At 44.7% G+C, this 20,304-nt stretch overlaps 2 protein-coding genes across 2 annotated transcripts in view; one reads left to right on the top strand and one right to left on the bottom strand.

Moving 5' to 3' along the window:
• Positions 1–20,304, top strand: part of PIWIL1 (piwi like RNA-mediated gene silencing 1) — a 474,823-nt gene that overhangs the window by 273,022 nt on the left and 181,497 nt on the right. Inside the window, exon 14 of the mRNA XM_089653649.1 lies at positions 8,149–8,349. Coding sequence (XP_089509775.1) covers positions 8,149–8,349 — 201 coding nt within the window. The remainder of the gene's footprint in view (positions 1–8,148; positions 8,350–20,304) is intronic.
• On the bottom strand, positions 14,405–15,298 carry LOC149445559 (uncharacterized). Its single transcript, XM_089653643.1, has one exon. The coding sequence runs from the start codon at positions 15,296–15,298 to the stop codon at positions 14,405–14,407; it is 894 nt and encodes a 297-aa protein (XP_089509769.1).

Raw genomic sequence — 20,304 nt, forward strand, 5'->3', positions numbered from 1 at the left:
TAGGATCATTATCCATTTGTAGAAGCCATCATCTCTTTAACTTCAGCTTTTTCACAGATGGCATCAAGTTACCATCCAAAATTTGCTGAAATTTTATTGAATCCATTTTTCCTTCTACTCGTGAGATGTTCCCTGTGGTGGTTTATGTAAGGATTTCTTCTACTTCTAAAGGGCGTGTCCCTTTCCCTTAGATGAAATATTACAGTGCCTCCAGCCGTTAAAATACGGCAAATATTTAGTAAACCAATAATTTGGACACCTTGATAATTGGATCACCACTTATTATTATACCTTGAATTCTTTTAGCCAGTATGATTTCGTACCATACACACAAAATTTGCCTTATAATAGATAAATATAAAAATTTATTTATGTACAAAAATTATATATATATTAACACAAAACACAAAAGACTGGTGATAAATGAATATTGATGCACACAATCAAAGATATACCCTATCAATGTAATACACAATAATAATGTTTCCAACTAATTACATCAATATAACAATTTCTAGATGATCTGATTATTAATTTAATTTATTAATAATTAATAATTTCGAGTATCTCAAAGGTTATATTCTTACAAACCGTGGCCATAGGATTGAAAGAAGATGTTCTCTGATAAAATATACTCTAATTATTAATATTTAATAAATTATGAAATATGAAAAAATTATAATATGACACCAAACAATTTTAACAGTAAAACAGGATCTCTCTACATATATATAACTACCCAATATAGTTGTAATACACTAAGGTAATTCTATGACTCTACACAACAGAGAAAGTAGGCAATGCAAAATTAAATTAACAGTCTCACCACACCCGGAATTCAGACTATGAAACTCTCCCGTGGATCAGCTGGCAATGGAGCGCCTTTTAAAATGATATCATAGGGCAAGTGATAGATATTTAGTATGGGAGAATGTAGGAAGTTAGGAGTACAGAGGTTTAGCAATTTAGTAAAGTTTGGAAGTTTGAAAGGATGGAAGAGGGGTTATAGAGAGGTCTCTTCAGATGTCTTCAGATTCTTCTCATGAGGTCTTTCTTCAGTCAGGGTTTTCTTTTAAAGAGGTTTTTCTTTTGATGAGTTTTTTTTTCTTAAAGGTACAAGGGCTTTTATACCAACTAATCCATTGTTCTAAGATACCTTCCCACCAGGCTTCTTGATTGGCTAGTTGAGAAATGTGTGTACATAAGCTATTTCTCACCTGCCCGCCAGATGGCAGTCATGTATCATAGAACAATTTGAGTATTTGAGATGACTCATACCTCGGGTGGAATTTTAAGGTAATTTCAGGGATTAAATATACGTCTTTTTCCAGATATATAAGTGATCATACCTATAGTGTTCTAAATAAGAACCATGGAATATATGTGTATATTCAGTTATTCCTCCCTGAAATACAAGCTTGTGTGAAAGCATCTATTTCCTGATGAGACATACAGCTGAGGCTAACTTACAATATATCTTACTTTTCATCATCTCAATACTCAAGTTAGTGATATATAATTCCCATTGCTGAATATTTGGTGGTGTGTGAAACCTATTCTTTATAACATCTCTAGATACTATGCTTTTGTAGTAATATCTTTGTGGTTAGATACATTCAATTTTTAGTCTTAAATGTCCTGAATTTAACTTCTTTGTTTTAGAACCAACATTTTCTATGTGTAGGGAAAAACTCTCTGTTTGCCTGGCTCTTGTATTGGAGTCACAGTAAACAACTATTAATACTTTCACCCTTGGTGGACAATAGCATATTGTGATAGTTTGAGAGGTCTGTTGGTTTATCACACTCTGCAAGGTTTGGGTAAGCTCTCGGACAATCAGTTTGGTTCCTCTATTGTCATGTCCAGACCTTGTATATGTTTACCTGCTATTGAAGTCTGAATAATGGTGTTTGACCACCTGTAGAACTTCAAATAGTATATTGTCTCTAGGAGGAAAAAAGAAATCCCTTCACCCATCGTTTACATTTCTCTAGCTAGATGGTCATTTGACTTTCCAACCAAGACAAATTAACCCTTAACGCCCGGCTATGCTGACTTGCTGTTATGTCGGATTATGCCTTGATAAATCATGTTTTTGAGACATAATTTCAAAAGGTCCACAACATCCCTGTGCCACTGGCTGCAACACAACCCCAAAGCATGATTGATCCAACCCCATGCTTAACAGTTGGACAGAGGTTCTTTTCATTCAATTCTGTGCCCCTTCTTCTCCAAACGTACCTTTGCTCATTCCGGCCAAAAAGTTCAATTTTAACCTCATCGGTCCACAGAACTTGTTTCCAAAATGCATCAGGCTTGTCTATATGTTCATTTGCAAAGTTCAAACGATGCTTTTTGTGGTGAGGACATAGAAGAGGTTTTCTTCTGATGACTCTTCCATGAAGACTATATTTGTACAAGTATCTCTTTATAGTGGAATAGTGTACCACAACTCCAGTGTCTGCCAGATCTTTCTGGAGGGATCTTGCAGTCAAACGTGGGTTTTGAATTGTTTTTCTCACAATCCTGCGAGCTGTTCTGTCTGATATTTTTCTTGGTCTTCCAGATCTTGCTTTAACTTCCACTGTTCCTGATGACTGCCATTTCTTAATTACATTCCGAACAGAGGATATTGACATATGAAAACGCTTTGCTATCTTCTTATAGCCTTCTCCAGCTTTGTGAGTGTCAACTATTTTCAGTTTCAGTTTTCTAGACAACTGCTTAGAAGAACCCATGGTGCTGATTGTTGGGGCAAGGTCAGAGGAGTCTGGGCATTTAAAACCTTTGAGATTGACATCACCTGGTCTTCCCAGACGATGATTGAGAACAGTCCATGACACTGGCAGGTCTCAGCTTTGCAAAGGGGGCAGTGCATGCTATAAATTCTGCAGGGTGCCCAAACTTTTGCAGACACCATTTTTTTGTTTTCTGTTATTTTGAAAGTGTAAATGATGGAAATAAAATCTAACTTTTGTTGACATATTATAAGAATGTCTAATCTGTAATTTGATGCCTTTTGGAGATTTTTCCATCTTTCCTTGGCTTCTTTATGCACATTAATACAAATTTTTAGCTGGGGTGCCCAAACTTTCGATCCCCACTGTATATATATATATATATATATATATATATATATATATATATATACGTGATTTTGTGCACCCCTGCCGCCCTGTAGCAGTATATCTGCTGTAGAGCGGCGGGGATGTGGTTAAATGTGATGAAGTGGGTGAAATTTGATGTAGACATCCTAGCATCCAGATTCAACAACAAATTTCCTGTTTGTATCCAGGAGCATAAATCCCCTTGCCCTAGCCTTTGATGTCTTGATAATTTCCTGGTCTCAGTTCAGGTTAATTTAAGCCTTCCCTCCGGTGCAAATTCTGCTTCCTCTGCTCAAATATATAGAGCACGAGAGTAAAACATTGATTATAAACGCACTGAATTGACCAACAAGAATCTAGTGTTCAGACTTCTAGTTGATGTTCCCTTACCTAGAAATCCTTCTTTGCCTGGTGTGAGCACAGGCACATTAGTGCCAGAGATTACTCTGTGATAGAAAAGAGAGACAACAGTGCCGCATGTGTAGATTGTTTGAAAAGCAGGCAAATTTAACCACTTGCCGCCCTGCCACTGTAGAAATACGGCGGCAGGGCGGCACTGGCAGGCAAAACCACGTTTTAAAACGTGTGTTCTGTAAACAAATATGGGGCGCGCACGAGGTGCGCCGCCGCCCTATCTGTCCCGCCGATCATCGCCGCGGATGTCAGTAGCCGGGTCACAGCCGGTCCTTAGCGGCTGTTTTCCGGCGATCGGCGGTAAACAGTGACAGAGAGCACAGCTGCAGTAGCTGTGCTGTCTGTCACTTCCTTGTCAGCTCGAGGACGAGCTGATCGAGACAGAAGAGTTTCTCTCTCTCTCGATCAGCGGTGTCCTGTGCAGCACACACCCCCGCCCCCTAGTAAAACACTCCCCCTCGCTCAGATAACCCTTCCCTGGGAAATAAAGTTAACTTCTTCCTCCCCAGTGCCATTAGTACAGTGTCAGTGTTTTTCTTTTTGCACTGATCACTGTATTAGTGTTTTTGGGGATGTCAGTACCCCCCAATGTCAGAATGTCCGCCGCAGTCCCGCCATAAGTCGCTGGTTGCTGCCATAAGTCACTGATCGCCGCCATAATTCACTGATTGCCGCCATTATTAGTATAAAAAAAAACCTAAAAATCCCAGTACCTTTCCCGCCATTTGTAAACGCTATAACTTTCACGTAAACCAATTAATTTACACGTATTGTTTTTTTTTTTTTAGCAAAGACATGTCGCAGAATGCATTATGGCAGAAATTTGTGACTAAATTTGATTTTTGCATTTTTTTTTACTGGACATGTTTTATAGCAAAAAGTCCAAAATATTGGTTTTTTTTGCTCAAAATTTTTTTATAGCGCAAAAAATAAAAACCGCACAGGCGATCAAATACCACCAAAAGAAAGCTCAATTTGTGGGGAAAAAAAGGACGTAAATTTTGTTTGGGTGCAGCATTGCATGACCGTGCAATTATCAGTTGAATTAGTGCAGGCCTGGTCATTAAGGGGGGTAAATCCTCTGGAGCTCAAGTGGTTAATGGTAAAATGCACTCACAAGAGTGAAGATTAAAAGCATGTCATGGTGTATGGTGGTCCGGTGGAGTTGATAGTCTTATGCGGCACTCTTGGTGTACCCTTGCCGCTCTGGTGGTGTCCGGGGCTCGGGGAGTAGCAGAGAGGCGCAGGGAAGCTCAATCAGATGGAGTCACAGCACGAACCAGGTTTCCAAAATGACACGCGTTCGGAGCATGTGCGCTCCTTCGTCAGGCCAATCTGGTGGCCATCTTAGTGAAAGTTAATATGGGCAATGCAAGTAGGCGGAGTGGCCATGCAGATCATCCCGCACTACAGCTGAGATAGGAGTGGTTCACACTAAGAGCGCTCGATATTGGCGGTGGAAAGTTAGTGACATGCAGCAACAGTAAACACAAAAAAAGGATATACCAATGGTACTTGCAAAGGAAGCTGGGAGATTAAATACAACACTGGAAGGACACAGGCCACCCTACTTTCCATACCTTAGTTTCTCTTCATTGCTCTCTACATAACTGATTATGGCACGGGGTTAAATTACAGGGGAGGTGCCTAGGGGATGTGTCCTCAAAAGATTTACCATTGTCCAATCGCCTGAATTGCGTCATAATCTTCTAGTGGTAGGAATTATTAGCTGGCTAAAGTTTTTCATTTGCCAGTATCCACTTCCTTTTGTTATTGGCAAGAGTTTTTGTGTCCTTCAGTGGATCCCAACAAAAGGATTGTTTGGTGAGTATAAAAATCCTATTTTCTGTTTTTTCATTTAGCATTTTGATTACGGTAAAATAAGCATTCCTCAATCAACTATTTGTGGAAATGTTTACCCAGCACTTGCAGTTTTCAACGCTGCCATCTCTGCTCTCTCAGTGCTGCTACCCTTAGTTTCTGGAAAAGTGTGGACGAGGCAGTCTTACTTGGGAGGAAAGTGCAGGGGCATCCTTGCCATCCAATTTTACAGGAATGTGTGTTTCTCTGGAACACATTGTTGGGAGAAACAGATATAATCCCTGCAAGGGTGGCTCCATAGAACACTGCATGAGAAAGTAGTCACCCTAAAACAGGAAAGCTTGGACAACAATCACGGCACCAACTTAAACAGGAGCATACTTAAGGATTAAAAAATAAATAAACTGCATTCTCTTTAAGTGATTATAGCAGTTCCAGAGATTTCTTAAAGCAGAATTTCACCCAAAAGGGGAACTTCCACTTTAACTCCTCCTCCCCTTATCCTCTTCCATATTTGGCATATAATTTTTTGTTAGGGGGAGCAGGTACCTAGTTTTGACGGTGATGGGCAGTCCTAGATGGTATAAACCTTCTCTCTGAAATAGGCAAGCTAGTTATTTCTGCCTAGTGTTTCAGGAGTATAGACCTGGTTCCCTGCTGGGACCTGTGGTTCCATAGCTTTTTGTTCCCCTTTTTCTTTTTTCTTGGGATTTTTTCTCCTGCAGAGACCTTCATTCCACAGCCAGGCTGGGCGATGGGCTGGATAATATAAATGGTCACTCCTCAGTCTGGCCAACTAAAACGCACAGACCTTTAGCTAAGCCCTGGGCTGCGACAAAGACCCATGCTGGACCAGGGTGGCGAGCTAGTTAAATGTCTCGCAGGAACACATATGACCAGGCACCGCAGTCCGTATTACAGCGTTACCCTGGTCGATAGCCCCCCTCTTTGTTGGCAAGAAGGATCTGTCATGAGGCATTCATCCAGGGGTAACACTGTGACACAGACTATAAGCTCCAGGTCATGTGTCCCGACGAGATGTCCCCGTCAACGATGGGGCTTCGATGCAGCGCGGAGCTAGCATTCTGCAGGCACTCCTGGTCAAACTGGGGTGACAACTGGACCTAGATCGTCCAGCACAGCTTTTATTAAAAGATTTTCAAAGGAAAGAACAAATCCCAGGAAAAAAGATAAGAAAAAAGCTGTGGGGCCACATGTCCCAGTATAAGATCAAGTCCATATTCCTGAACGCTAGGCAGAATGACTGGAGGCCTATAGCAGAGAGAAGGTTTTATGCCTAGAGGACTGACCATAGGAGGTGCCGAGTTTTTTTTCTGCCTAGTGTCCTAGAAGTAGTGTCCTACTTCTTTTGGTGTGGCTATAAAACCCTGTTTGATCATGGATAAAGAAGAAGAGGCTGTGTCCATCAATTAAATCAGAGAAAGGGATTTTACAGTGAGCAACAAAATATCCTGTTTTTACACTATCTCTAATTTTATTAACTTTATTGCTATCACAAGGGATGAACAACATCCCTTGTGACAGCAGGGGCTATGACAGGTCTTTCATGCTGGACTTCATCACGCCGATGTCGCGCTCCAGGGTGTACTCTGGACGCTATCTTCCGATACTCACACATTCCCGCCGGCTCCTTGTGATCATCCAGATTCTCTCCCCCAGCGCTGACTACGGCTTTCACATCGAGGACGCATGCATGTCCTCTATCTTTATAACATATGCCAAAGCCCTCCTTTTCTCCTTCATCATGTAAGTGTTTCTTACTGTGTTCCTCAATAAATGTTCCACATACTGCACTTAAAGGCACTTTTTTTTCTCTTTTTTATATCTTTACCCAGAGCCTGCTACAACTACAAGAGCTTGCCCTAGTGCTATATGGACTGCATTTGTGTTTATTTTATGTCACTGGACTTTATTATGAATGTTGTTCAGTGCTCTCTGTCATTAGGCATTGAGAAATTTGTATGCATTGATTCCTTGTTTATTTGTTCCTTCTTTCTGGAGAGATCTGGGGTCTATTAGGCTCTGGATCTCTCTTGGCCACCAGTGCTGCCAATCAGACACAGATCGTTCTGATCCGGCCGCTTTCCTGGCCGTTAACAACCATACTGTGATGATACCTGTAGATGCAGGCAACATCCCGTTATAACCACTGAAACTCAAGGACATCCTTGGAAAGGAAGTGGTTAAATACATTGGTACTTCCTTCCCAGTGATGGGAACAGGCTTCACTGAAATGGATGAGTTTTACAAATAAGGTATATTGTTTTATGGGCTACCATACTTTACCATAAGAATTTACATGTGTTTGCAGACCCCTTAACTTGTTTGATTTCTTTACCTAAGGATTTTTAATTCCTTGAGGTCAGGCTTGTTTTTCAGGCACCCCTGCTAGACATCACAGCCAAATCTTCAACTTCTGCTGCTCAATTTGATCAAGAACTACATAATGAAGGGCAGCATCATGCCAATGAGGCCAACTATTTGTTCTCTTCTGTCAGGTCAGCATACAGCAGAGCTTGGTGTATGTTGCCTCCTTCCCCAGTCTGAGTGCAGAAGGAGATTAAAAATCACTTGCATTAATTGCATTTAAATACACATGCACATTTTGTTTTAATTTTCTATCTGCCTGCAGTTCTACTTTAAAGTTTATTTACCCCATGCTGGTGGCTTGCAAATATGCTCTAGTGGTAGTCGTTGATTTCTAGGTCATTTATTAATTTTTCCATCCTTGATTTCAAACAGTCATTTATATTTTTTTTATCTGTTTACACATGTATACTTACAGGTTGTTTGCCTTCTGTCCAGTAATCGCAAAGACCGATATGATGCTGTTAAGAAGTTTCTTTGTATCGATCGCCCAGTTCCCAGTCAGTGTGTTATAGCAAGAACATTAAGCAAACCTCAAACTATTGCTTCGATTGCTACAAAAATTGCATTACAGATGAACTGCAAAATGGGTGGAGAACTGTGGAGCCTGGAAATACCTGTAAGTATTGATATGAGAGTAGGGGTTCTTAAATTAAAACAACTGTATATCCTATGCATACAGGATACAGGATTTTGATTCTTAGACCATCTGCAAACTCCCCCTAGTGTATCCATATAGCTGTCCATTCTGTGAGGCTTCAGTTTTTTGCTAGTTTCCTTTCGTTTTGTTCTCCTTTTCCTGTTGGAGAATTATTTTTTACTAGTTTTTCTCTGCTTTTTTGACTGACACTTCTATCAAGATCTGATTGTTTATTCTTTTATGGCTCACTAGCAGTTTGTGGTTTGGTTATCCTCAGTGTATACCTTAAGAACCGTACCCATACCTTGTTGTACCAGATCTGTCCTGTAATGTTTGCTTCAGAGACTGTCTCTTGCTTTCGATTCTCATCTTGGCATGTGATGCAAAGAGCAAGTTATTTCAAGGATGCTGTCCAAAATCATGGTCCATTCCCATGGCACCCAGACCCTGAAGACCCCTTCTGGGGTATGCCTACTGTGATGGCCAAAGCTTGGACTGTGCACAGGAACAGTGACTTAGACTAAGATAGACAGTTTTCTTGCACTTTATATATACTAGTTCCTTGATCTACAGTATCTCACAGAAGTGCGTACACCCCTCACATTTTTGTAAACTTTATTATACCTTTTAAGGTGACAACACTGAAGAAATGACATTTTGCTACAATGTAAAGTAGTGAGTATACAGCTTGTATAATAGTGAAAATTTGCTGTCCTCTCAAAATAACTCAACACACAGCCATTAATGTCTAAATCGCTGGCAGCAAAAGTGAGTACACCCCTAAATGAAAATGTCCAAATTGGGCCTAATTAGCCATTTTCCCTCCTCTGTGTCATGTGTCTTGTTAACGTTACAAGGTCTCAGGTGTGAATGGGGAGCAGATGTGTTAAATTTGTTGTATCGTTCTCACTCTCATACTGGTCACTGGAAGTTCAACACGGCACCTCATGGCAAAAGAAAAAAAAGAATTGTTGCTCTACATAAAGATGGCCCAGGCTATAAGAAGATTGCCAAGACCCTGAAACTGAGCTGCAGCATGGTGGCCAAGACCATACAGCAGTTTACCAGGACGGGTTCCACTCAGAACAGAAAATGTATATTGTATAGGGTGCGCTTGTTGGAGTCCAACCTTTGTAGCTGTAAGATAAAGGTGCCAGATGGATATCAGGGATGGATGGATGGGAGCAGTAACACTTAGGCAGCTCTTCTTAGAGTGGAAGCAAGGCTCTAATGCAGTAACAAGAAAAAGAGAGGAAGGCGCCTCTAAGTGCAGTATTGACAATTTATTCAGTAAACAATGGAAAATTTGCACTTACAAGATAAACGGTTAAAAAGGCTCATTGTGTGGTAATTAGATCCAGGTGGGACATCCAGCTGTCCAGCAGCAAACTATGCCTATAGGATCAGGAAGTAGAGACCAAGATGTGCCTGTGCATCAAAAATGAAGCTTGGAGAGCAGAGTCAGATGTAGCAGGTGAAGGGGGCAGTAATGCATTTTGGAGCATGCTCAATAGGCTCCTTCTTCAGACCTGAGCCTCAGTAGAACCCTGACATTTTTATAGTGTGAAGGGAATGGGAGTGAGGCAAGTAATTCCAGGGTCCTAAGGACCTACATGTGTCCCTGCATCGTGCAAGAATTAATACAAGTATAAAACAGAAATAAAAACACACGAGAGAATAGCTCTAATGCTTTAGGGTTAAAAAGTATACGAGTGTGTATGTATACATATAATAACATATATCTAAAAAATGTCATATTCGATAGAAGGGAAATGGAAAATGACAATTACATCTAAAAATAAATAAATAGAATGGAACAATGGAGGTGAAAATAAATATTAATAATAATGAATAAATCAATGAGGTAGTGAAAAAGGTAGATTATTGTACCATAAATAAAAAATTAATAGAAATAAATATAAAAACAAAATAAAAACAAAGTTAGAAAAATGCATTTTAATAAAAACGCATTATAATAAATGGGCTTGCTATAATAGTATGTGAATTTTATGTATCTCATTATCCCTTTGTGATGTAATAAAAGGGATCGTAGTTAAGTGAGAGAGGGATAGGAAAGGGATATACCTAAATTAGTTGGAAAAAGTACAAACAGCTGTATAAGGATGTTGTGTTGATATTTATAACCACCATTTGGAGGGAAGCGAATGTCTCTATAAAATGGAGCGTATTTCAAGCTCTTCATTTAGACCACCAGGGGATAACACATCCAAGGTGTAGATCCAAAAAGTTTCCCTCTGACAGAGACGCAAAAAACGCTCTGCCAGAGGGAGGTCCCGTGGCATTCCTTCAATGATCCACACATTAAGACCGTCAGTGGATTTTTCGTGGCATTCAAGGAAATGTCTGGGTACGCTATGCTGATCTTTTCCATCCTCTATGAGGCGACGGTGCTCACCAAAACGTTTACGAAGGGTATGTGTGGTTCTACCCACATAGTTCAGACCACAAGGACAAATTAGACAATAGACCACGTATTCAGAAGAGCATGTTTAAAATTCCTTAATCTGATATGATATCTCTTTAACAGTGAACTCCTTTTGTCCATGATGAATAAACTGGCATGTCTTACATAAGGGTTTTTTGCACTGATACATACCAACATTAGGGGAAAGGGTGAGAGGAACTGTGTTCTTTCTCTTAGTTTTAAGTTTGCTGAGTGCTATTTTACCTTTTAAGTTGGGAGCTTTCCTGTATGAAAACTTGGGTTGTTGTGGTAAAAGTGATTTGAAGTAAGGGTCTTGGTGCAAGATTGGCCAGTGTTTACGTATAGTATATTCCATTTGCTTATGATGACTATGGAACTGAGTGACAAATCTAATCTGTGATGGCATATTTTCAGTAGAATGTTAAGGCAGTGCTGGAAAATAATGGTGGCCACACAAAATATTGACACTTTGGGGTTTATTTACTAAAGCTGGAGAGTCCAAAATCAGACTCCCTTCTGCATAGAAACCAATCAGCTTCCAGGTTTCATTGCCAAAGCTTCATTGAACAAGCTGAGGTTAGAAGCTGATTGGTTTCTATGCAGAAGGGAGTCTGATTTTGGACTCTCCAGCTTTAGTAAATAAACCCCTTTGGGTCCAATTTGGACATTTTCACTTAGGGGTGTACTCACTTTTGTTGCCAGCATTTTAGACGTTAATGGTTGTGTGTTGAGTTATTTTGAGGGGACAGCACATTCACACTGTTATACAAGCTGTACACTCACTACTTTACATTGTAGCAAAGTGTCATTTATTCAGTGTTGTCACATGAAAAGATATAATAAAATATTTACAAAAAGAAGAGGAGTGTACTCATGTCTGTGAGATACTGTACAAGTGTTTTTGGTTTCTTGGCTCTGTAATTCACACTTTTTTATATCCCATTATACTAATGGAAACACAATAGTACTAAGCTGACTATGCAATGTGACAGTTCGTTGTCTCAGCTATTGCCTGATACCTCAGAGACACAGCCACTGGAACTTCTTTTCATGAGTACCTTGCAGGGGAATCTCCTCTGTTAGCAGTTGCAAATTACAGGTTTTTTGGGAGCAGGAGCTCATAGGTCAGATAGTGGGAATTCTGCTGCAAGCCCTGAGGAAATGTCAAGTTCTACTCAGGTTGACAGCTGTTCTGGAGCAAAATCTTACCCCTCCATTCCATGATTCGTGCTCCCTAATAGACATGAAGCATGCAGCCTGCTTGGCTAAAGCAGAATTCTCTGCCACTATGTCCAAATTTCAAATGCTGTTGCCACTTCTGGAATTAGCAAAAGCCATAAATGCCCTTCTGCCTCTCCTCCTCCTGACTATTTTCACGGGTTACAACTTGAATTACTCTAGTCTAGTTAAATTTGCAGAAGGCAAGGGGAATCTGACATCTTAGCAGAAGCTGCTGAAGAATTTTAATGCCAAAATTTGTGAAGTTAATTCTTTAGCTATTGATTGAAGAACTGCATACTAGTTTCTGGCTAGTTACACTTATTAGTTCTGCGCAACTTCCACATACTCCAGTAGGTACAAAATAGAAGGCAATACCTAGAATCCCTACTCTTGATCATGCAGATTGGGCTTTATATCATGAATAGCCCGACACTAGATGTTCACTCCTTTGGGGAATTTATCTGCCCTTTTCCCTAAGAAAGAAGATTTCATAATTAAATTGACCTTTTCCACTGTGGATCTGTTCATTCATGAAAATAATCAATCTACTGTTTCTGGCATTTGCAACCAGCTAGTGCCACTCTGTCAGTTTTGTAGACTATGGCAAACTGAACTGGAGATGTCAGCACTGAACTTTCTATCGATATGAATACTACTGTTTCCACTAGATTACAGCTCTGACCCTCGCCTGTACTATTCTGTGTAGATAAAATGGAGAATGTAATTCCTCAAATCCTGAATTTCACTATTTTTTGTGCACATACACAGAATTTTATGGTTTAGTGCTTGGTCTGGCATTGCTTGGGATAGGTGGCTTTTGCACATGTCTTATAAGGTGTGCTTTTGTATGTTAAATCCGTTGAGCCCTGGAGGTGTGATGACATCTACTGACCGTTGCTTCAGTTTAGAACAGAAACAACCTGACTTTTATTTCTATAAAGTTTTATTCCATTTTTTAATATGTTTCAAACACGTAAGGCAATGTGATTACAATGTGTGCTCTATAACAAAATTGCAGCGCTAAAGATCAAAAATGACACTAGTGTAATTGACATGAGTAACAATATAAAGTGACAGGTGATATATGAGACGCTGATATATAGCGTAACAAAGTGATAATGTTTTGGTTCAGACTAAGTGTCCGAAGATTATCTGCTCCTGTCCTAATTATTCATGTGTGATGCGCGCATCTGAAGAAATCACACTGACACACTCGTTCAGTGTTGTGAAACTTCTGCTTTATGGGAATGAGGAAGTGAGTTTATATACACAAGATAATGCAAGGGTCATTTGAGCGCAGCATTAGCATTATTGAGCTATATATTAGTCTTTGATTGGTCATGTTCACGCGAAAGCAATCTTCCTTCAGAATATAGGCGTGATCTTCTTCTAGGTGTTGTCCGGAAAGAAATATTGCCTTTGTTGTTAAGCTTTTCACTCGATGGGAGGGGTTGCTGAGCAGCTATTTTTTAGTAACACAACACAAGCACGGAACATATATTTACATACAAAGCATTTAGAAATATAAAAGTATATATGTATAAAAAATGTATATATTCAACAGGAAACCAAATAGGCATTTTACCATATCCATCACAGTCCCCCCTTAAAATGATTATTTTACTCTGTCCCTATAAGACCTAGCTCATCTGTCCTTATGTACCTTAGAACTCTTTTATGCTGTACGTTAGACAGGTGATGACTATTTCATCACCCCCCTTGCCACAGACTTTGTACATAAGGAAGTCAGATGCTATCCCTACAAAATTGTGAGATTACTGTTGGCGGGGAGGGACCACAATGGGGTATAAGGGTTTTCTTTATCTATCATGTGGAGATTCTCTTCCTCCTGGTTCAGGAAGGTAGGTGTACTGTTGTCTACAGCCTTGCTTATCAATTTCTTCACACATGGTATAACAGAGCATACAACCAGGGCCAGAAGAGTCAGAATTATTAGTACAGTTACCCCTATTTGGGCAAGTATCTTTTGCCACCCACTCATCCAACTGAAGTGTTGATCCCACAGGTCTGTGAATTCTTCTTCAACTCAACTCACAGGTCTTCTCATTTCTTTATAGCCAGAGTAACCGTACCATTTGGGCCAGTATTGTCAGGAATATATGTACAACATGTTCCGGTTCCTTCTATCATTTTACAGACACCTCCTTTCTCCGCTAAAATCATGTCCAGAGCCATCCTATTCTGGAATGTCATGTAGGACGTAGGGGCTAACTGGTCAACGATTCCTTGGAGGGCATCCCTGGTGTAATTCACAAATCTCTGTTGGTTGTAGTATATGTAATTTATCCAATCTACATTTTTATTAACAGTTATCATGGGAATCAGGGATTCGAAGCCTGCTTTTACTTAGTTTCTGGCAATAAATTCATTAGGCACCCCCCTTGGGACTCCAATGGCATCTATATACACATGAGGGTCAAACCTACCAGAAGGGGCTTTTCGCTTCCTACGGCCAGGCATTGGGTCATGGGTATTTTCTACTAGGATGTGGAGAGGCATAATGGCATTTGCAAGAGCACACTCACCAGTCCAAGTCCCTTCCAATCTGGTTCTAATCTTTTGGTCCCCACAGATCCAGTATATGTCACCGAGAGATTGGGTCTGATTCTGCACCTTAACCCCCGGAATGCTGCTGTAGGTGGAACAATAATCTTCTGTAAAATTACCCAGGAACCTCCCTTTACCTTTATAATTAGAGTAACAGGTGTAATTCCCTGGATAGATAGTAATACCCTCTCCAGGCTTTGAGATTTTAGTAACTATCGGATATTCCTTCTTCCATTTCTCACATGTGGAGTGGTTGGTGGATTTGTTTGTGAACAGGCTGAGGAAGCATTGCTCATTATCCCGTGGGATTGGGAGAGGGACGGTACCTAAGTGTGGCCTAGCACTACCACAGACATAACAATTACTTCTGTTATGTTGTCTGACACTGAACCTCATCCACTCAAGCCACAGGTTGGTATGAGAGAAACCAGTTTCTGCGGTCATAGTGTCTTCAAAGGTGGGGTTTGCTATTGCCACCATGTCACCTATGGTACGAATGGAGCGTCTGAGGGGATTGACCACTGGTTCTGATGAGTGATACATGTCTTTTAGTTGAAGCCTTTTTGGAGAACCAGTTCCAGAAAAGCTGGTCCTGCCTATCCAATAAATACCTGCATCACCGGGGCTGGGATTCTCTATATTTAAGGTGAGCCTTTCCCCCTTGTTATTACACCCTGACCTCAAAAACGTCATACGGTCCGATATCCAAGATGGCAGCGGGAGCAGTCATGCATTAGGAGCTCCTGCGCTCCTAGCCCCAATCCGTTGCCATCCGGGCCGCAGCGGGGCCCCTAAGACACTCCCGGCCCAGTCCGACCACCAGGGAAGGCTTCTGGACCTTTTCCCGGATCTCCGGGAATCGCGGCCTACCCGCGCACCTGAAGCCGCGGCCTCAATTTTTGCGCGACCGGACCGCATCGCCGGACATCCGCCCGGACCGTCTCCGCTCCGCCCACCGGGTCCCACCGACCTGCCTGCCTGCCCAGGGCCCTCCCCATCAGCCCTGGGTTCTCGTTGACTACCCTGGACCACCAGGAACCGGCACGGTCTCCCTGGATCCCTCCCTGCTAGCTCAGGGACCACCCCAGACCGCTGCTGGCACCCAGCCGCCACCTCGGGGCACCCAGCATCCAACACCCAGCGGCCCGCACCCGGCGACCCTGCCTGGGAACTGCTTTGGGCCTCCCAGCACCCTGCGGGCTGCCCTGCACCAGCCAGCCCCAAACCAGGGACCTTTCTAGGACGCCGCCGCACCTCCGCTACCTGCACCGAGAGGGTAAACCTCCCCTTTGGGGCACCTACCACTGAACTGCCCAAACCCTATCCAATTCGGCGGAGCCAAGCCTACCACGCGGCCTTACCGCTCCCACCGACGCAGGGCCCCCAGCACCCCCAGTCGCTGGCCCACAACATCCACCTGCGCTGCTCACCTCACCCACGGACGCTGAGCCAGGCTGCGACTAACCCACTCCACCTCCAGACGTCGGTCCTCACCACCTCCTGCCAACGGCCCCTCTACACCGCCTAACGCCGGTCCCTTCATACACCACCTGATGCCGGGCCCTTCAGCACCATCAGCGCCTCCCGACGCCGAGTCCTCAGCGCCTGGCCCTCAACATCCGCCTGCGCCGGCTCACTTCGTTCACGGACGCTGAGCCTACTACAGCTGCCAACGCCTAGCCTACTCCACTTCCAGACGTCGATCCATACCACCTCCTGACGTCGACCCTTCCACTCCTCCCGACGTCGGGCCCTTCAGCACCCTCAGCGCCTCCCAACGCCAAGCCCTCAACACCTGGCCTCAACTTCTCCGAGCCTCCAGCATCACCAGATGCCGCGCCTACTGCACCCCAGACGTCGCGCCCTACGACCCCTCCGCTCACCGATCCACCGCACCCACTGATGACGTGCCGCCGCACCCACGGACACCAACCTACTTCACCCGCAGACTACTACCAACCAGCTGCTATCCTTGCTGCCCTCCACTCCCTCTCCCCTCACAGAAGAACTCAATAGTCTCCTCCACAGCGCTTCAGATGCTCTGCTTCACCATCCCGGACCTGCACCCCCTCACCTCCCACGGCGTTTCGAACACTTTGCTTTGCCATCTCTGACCAGCTCCCCTTCACCCCCCTGACCTTTCCAGTACCCCGCTCACCCCAACATGCCACCCGCGCTCCTCCTCCACTCCTCCATCTTTAAAACCGCCTCCCTCTACCCGCCCACCTCCACTAAGCAGCTCTATATCGCCCCCTCGCTTCTCCCCATTACGGCACCCACCACCTCCTCCTGCTACTCCACTTCCCCGCTGACCCACTTGCCACCACTTCCAGACCCACACGCTCCTACACCTCCCGTTCCCATGCCACCTTCCTCACCCTCCTCCTTCTCATATCAGCTGGGGACATCTCCCCGAACCCTGGCCCCTCACCCCCCCCCCCCCTAGAGCCCCCCCCTGCTCATGCCAGCCGACGCGACCCCCTCAACCTCATACATGTACCCCTCCTCCCCATACCTATCCCCCCTCTCTCGGTTGCACTCCTGAATGCTCGTTCAGTTTGCAACAAACTTACCGCCATCCACGACCTCTTCATCTCCCGCTCCCTAAACCTCCTAGCAGTCACCGAAACCTGGGTACAGGCCACCGACTCCACTTCCCCTGCGGCACTCACCCATGGAGGTCTCGTCTGGACCCATTCGCCAAGACTGAGCGATCGCAGAGGTGGTGGTGCCGGCCTGCTCCTTTCACCGCTGAGCACCTTCCAGGTCCTCCCTAACCCACCCTCTCTATCCTTCCCCTCCTTTGAGGCGCACTGCATCCGACTCTTCTCACCCACCCCCCTAAGGATCGCATTGATCTACAGACCTCCTGGGTCCATACCCCACTTCCTGGACAACTTCGCCGCTTGGCTCCCCTTCTTCCTCTCCTCTGAGCTACCGACCATCATCCTCGGGGACTTCAACATCCCCATCAACGACAACAACCCGGCCACTTCCCAATTCCTCCACCTAACCTCCTCCTTCGCGCTCACACAGCACACGCAATCCTCCACCCACATCGGAGGGAACACCCTGGACCTTGTCTTCTCCCACCTCTGTACCCTCAACCAGTTCTCTAACACCCCCTTCCCTCTTTCTGACCACCACCTCATCACGTTCTCCATCTCCCCTTCCCCCAACTCCCCCCCCCAAAACGCCAAACCATCACCAGCCGCAATCTCCACAACCTGAACCTGGCCCCCCTCCACTCAGCCGCCGACCGCCTACACGCCAGCATCCTCCCACTGTCATGTCCTGACATAGCCACCACCTTGTACAACGACTCACTGTCAGCTGCCCTAGACTCTCTGGCACCCCTAACCACACGCATCATCAAACCCAGGCCGCTTCAACCATGGCAGAATGACAGCACTAAACGTCGCAGTCGCGCACTGGAGAGACTGTGGCGCAAAACCAGGTCCCCTCACGCATTCTCCCTCTACAAATCTGCCTTCCTCACTTACACCTCCTCCCTCCACGCCGCCAAGCAGGCCTACTTTGTTAACCTAATCAACACCCTCTCCTCCTGCCCTCGCCGACTCTTCTCCACCTTCAACTCCCTGCTCTCTCCCCCCCCCTCCACTCAGTACCTCACTCACCGCCCACGAGATTGCCACCCATTTCCGTAACAAGATTGACACTATCCGTAAGGACATTGTCAACTCGCAATCTACCTCCCCACCTAGCCTCCCCTACCCCCGTCACCCCTTCTTCTCCCCCCTCCTCTGCCCTCACAACCACACTGCCCTCCACCTCTCCCAAGGCCCCGCCCACCATAACCCCCCCTGCACTGCACTCCCTCAGCCCTGTCACTACTGAGGAAATCGTCAAGGTCCTCTCAGAAGCCCGCCTCACTACCTGCCCCCTGGACCTTATCCCCTCTCAACTCCTCCGGTCACCCCCCTCTTCCCTCATCCGCTCCCTCACCCACATCTTCAATCTCTCCCTCTCTACTGGCGCATTCCCCTCCCCCCTAAAGCACGCACATATCACCCCCATCCTCAAAAAGCCCTCCCTGGATCCCGCGGACCCCAACAACCTCAGACCCATCTCCCTGCTGCCACTCACCTCCAAGCTCCTTGAGCGCATAGTCTACGATCTCCTAAGCGCCCACCTTATTGACAATAACCTCCTTGACCCATTACAGTCCGGCTTCCGTCCCCTACACTCCACTGAAACTGCCCTCCTCAAAATCACTAACGACCTACTAAACGCCAAAGCCAAGGGCGACTACTCTGTCCTCCTTCTCCTGGACCTCTCTGCGGCCTTCGACACAGTCGACCACCCCCTCCTCCTTAATAAACTACTCTCCCTTGGCATCAGAGATACCGCTCTCTCCTGGTTCTCATCCTACCTATCCCGACGCTCCCTCAGCGTCACCTACAATGGTACCACCTCCCCCTCCCTCCCCCTCTCTGTTGTGGTCCCCCAAGGCTCTGTCCTTGGACCCCTTCTCTTCTCCATCTACACCTCCTCCCTGGGCACACTCATACACTCCCATGGCTTCAATTATCACCTCTATGCTGACGACACCCAAATCTACCTCTCCACCCCTCTCCTCACCCCCACTATCTCCGCCCGCATCACTCACCTCCTAAACGACATCTCAGAGTGGATGTCGCTCCATTTCCTCAAGCTTAACCTCTCCAAAACCGAACTCCTCGTCTTTCCCCCTGCCCACACCCTCCCCCCCCAGCCTATCCATCACCACTACCAACACCACTATCATTCCCGCCCCGCAAGCCAAAGTCCTTGGCGTCATTCTTGACTCGAACCTCTCCTTCCTCCCTCATGTCAAATCACTTGCAAACACCTGCAGGCTCCATCTCCGCAGTATTGCCAAGATACGTGCCTTCCTCACTCCAGACACCACCAAACTTCTTGTACACTCCCTCATCATCTCACGCCTTGACTACTTACTGCAACTCTCTTCTCATTGGCCTACCCAAGTGCAGGCTCTCCCCGCTCCAGACCATCCTGAACTCAGCGGCCAGACTCATCCACCTCACCACCCGCTCCACATCTGCCTCTCCCTCCACTGGCTCCCGATTGCCCAACGCATCAAATTTAAACTTCTAATCCTGGCCTACAAAGCCGTTCATAACACTGCCCCTAACTACCTCACCAACCTGATCCCCAAGTACCACCCTACCCGTACCCTTCGCTCCTCACAGGACCTCCTTATATCCTGCTCCCTGGTCTCCTCCTCCCATGCACGACTGCAGGACTTCTCCAGGTCCTCCCCTATCCTCTGGAACTCACTGCCCCAATCCATCCGACTGTCGCCTTCCCTTCCCTTATATTGATGTCAAGCTTGCAAAATATTTGGTTTTTATGATTAGTCATAATTAATATTAATATGTGTGAATGGTCTTTGACAAATGGTAGTATTTACTATTCTTCAATTATAGCTGAGACCAAAAGATATACAAGTTAAGCTGAGATAGTATATACCAGCTGAAGGTTGAGTATACTATATTTAGGCATAAAGTGCTGGTAGCATATTTCAAGGTTATTAGGAGGACTCATTACATTATGTATTTTAATAGTATCTGTGTGTATTTAGTATACGTTTCTAACATTGATACATATATAGTTTAGTGATTATACATTGATATGTTCTTAAGCTATAATATTCTTTAAATATATAGCTGAGGGTT

Source organism: Staurois parvus, unplaced genomic scaffold (genome assembly GCF_062004578.1).
Source record: "Staurois parvus isolate SC_StPar_1 unplaced genomic scaffold, SC_StPar_1.0 ptg000719l, whole genome shotgun sequence".
Taxonomy (NCBI): domain Eukaryota; kingdom Metazoa; phylum Chordata; class Amphibia; order Anura; family Ranidae; genus Staurois; species Staurois parvus.

Excerpts from the sequence above, each read along its gene's own strand:
- LOC149445559 (XM_089653643.1), bottom strand. The coding sequence starts at position 15,298 with ATGACGTTTTTGAGGTCAGGGTGTAATAACAAGGGGGAAAGGCTCACC.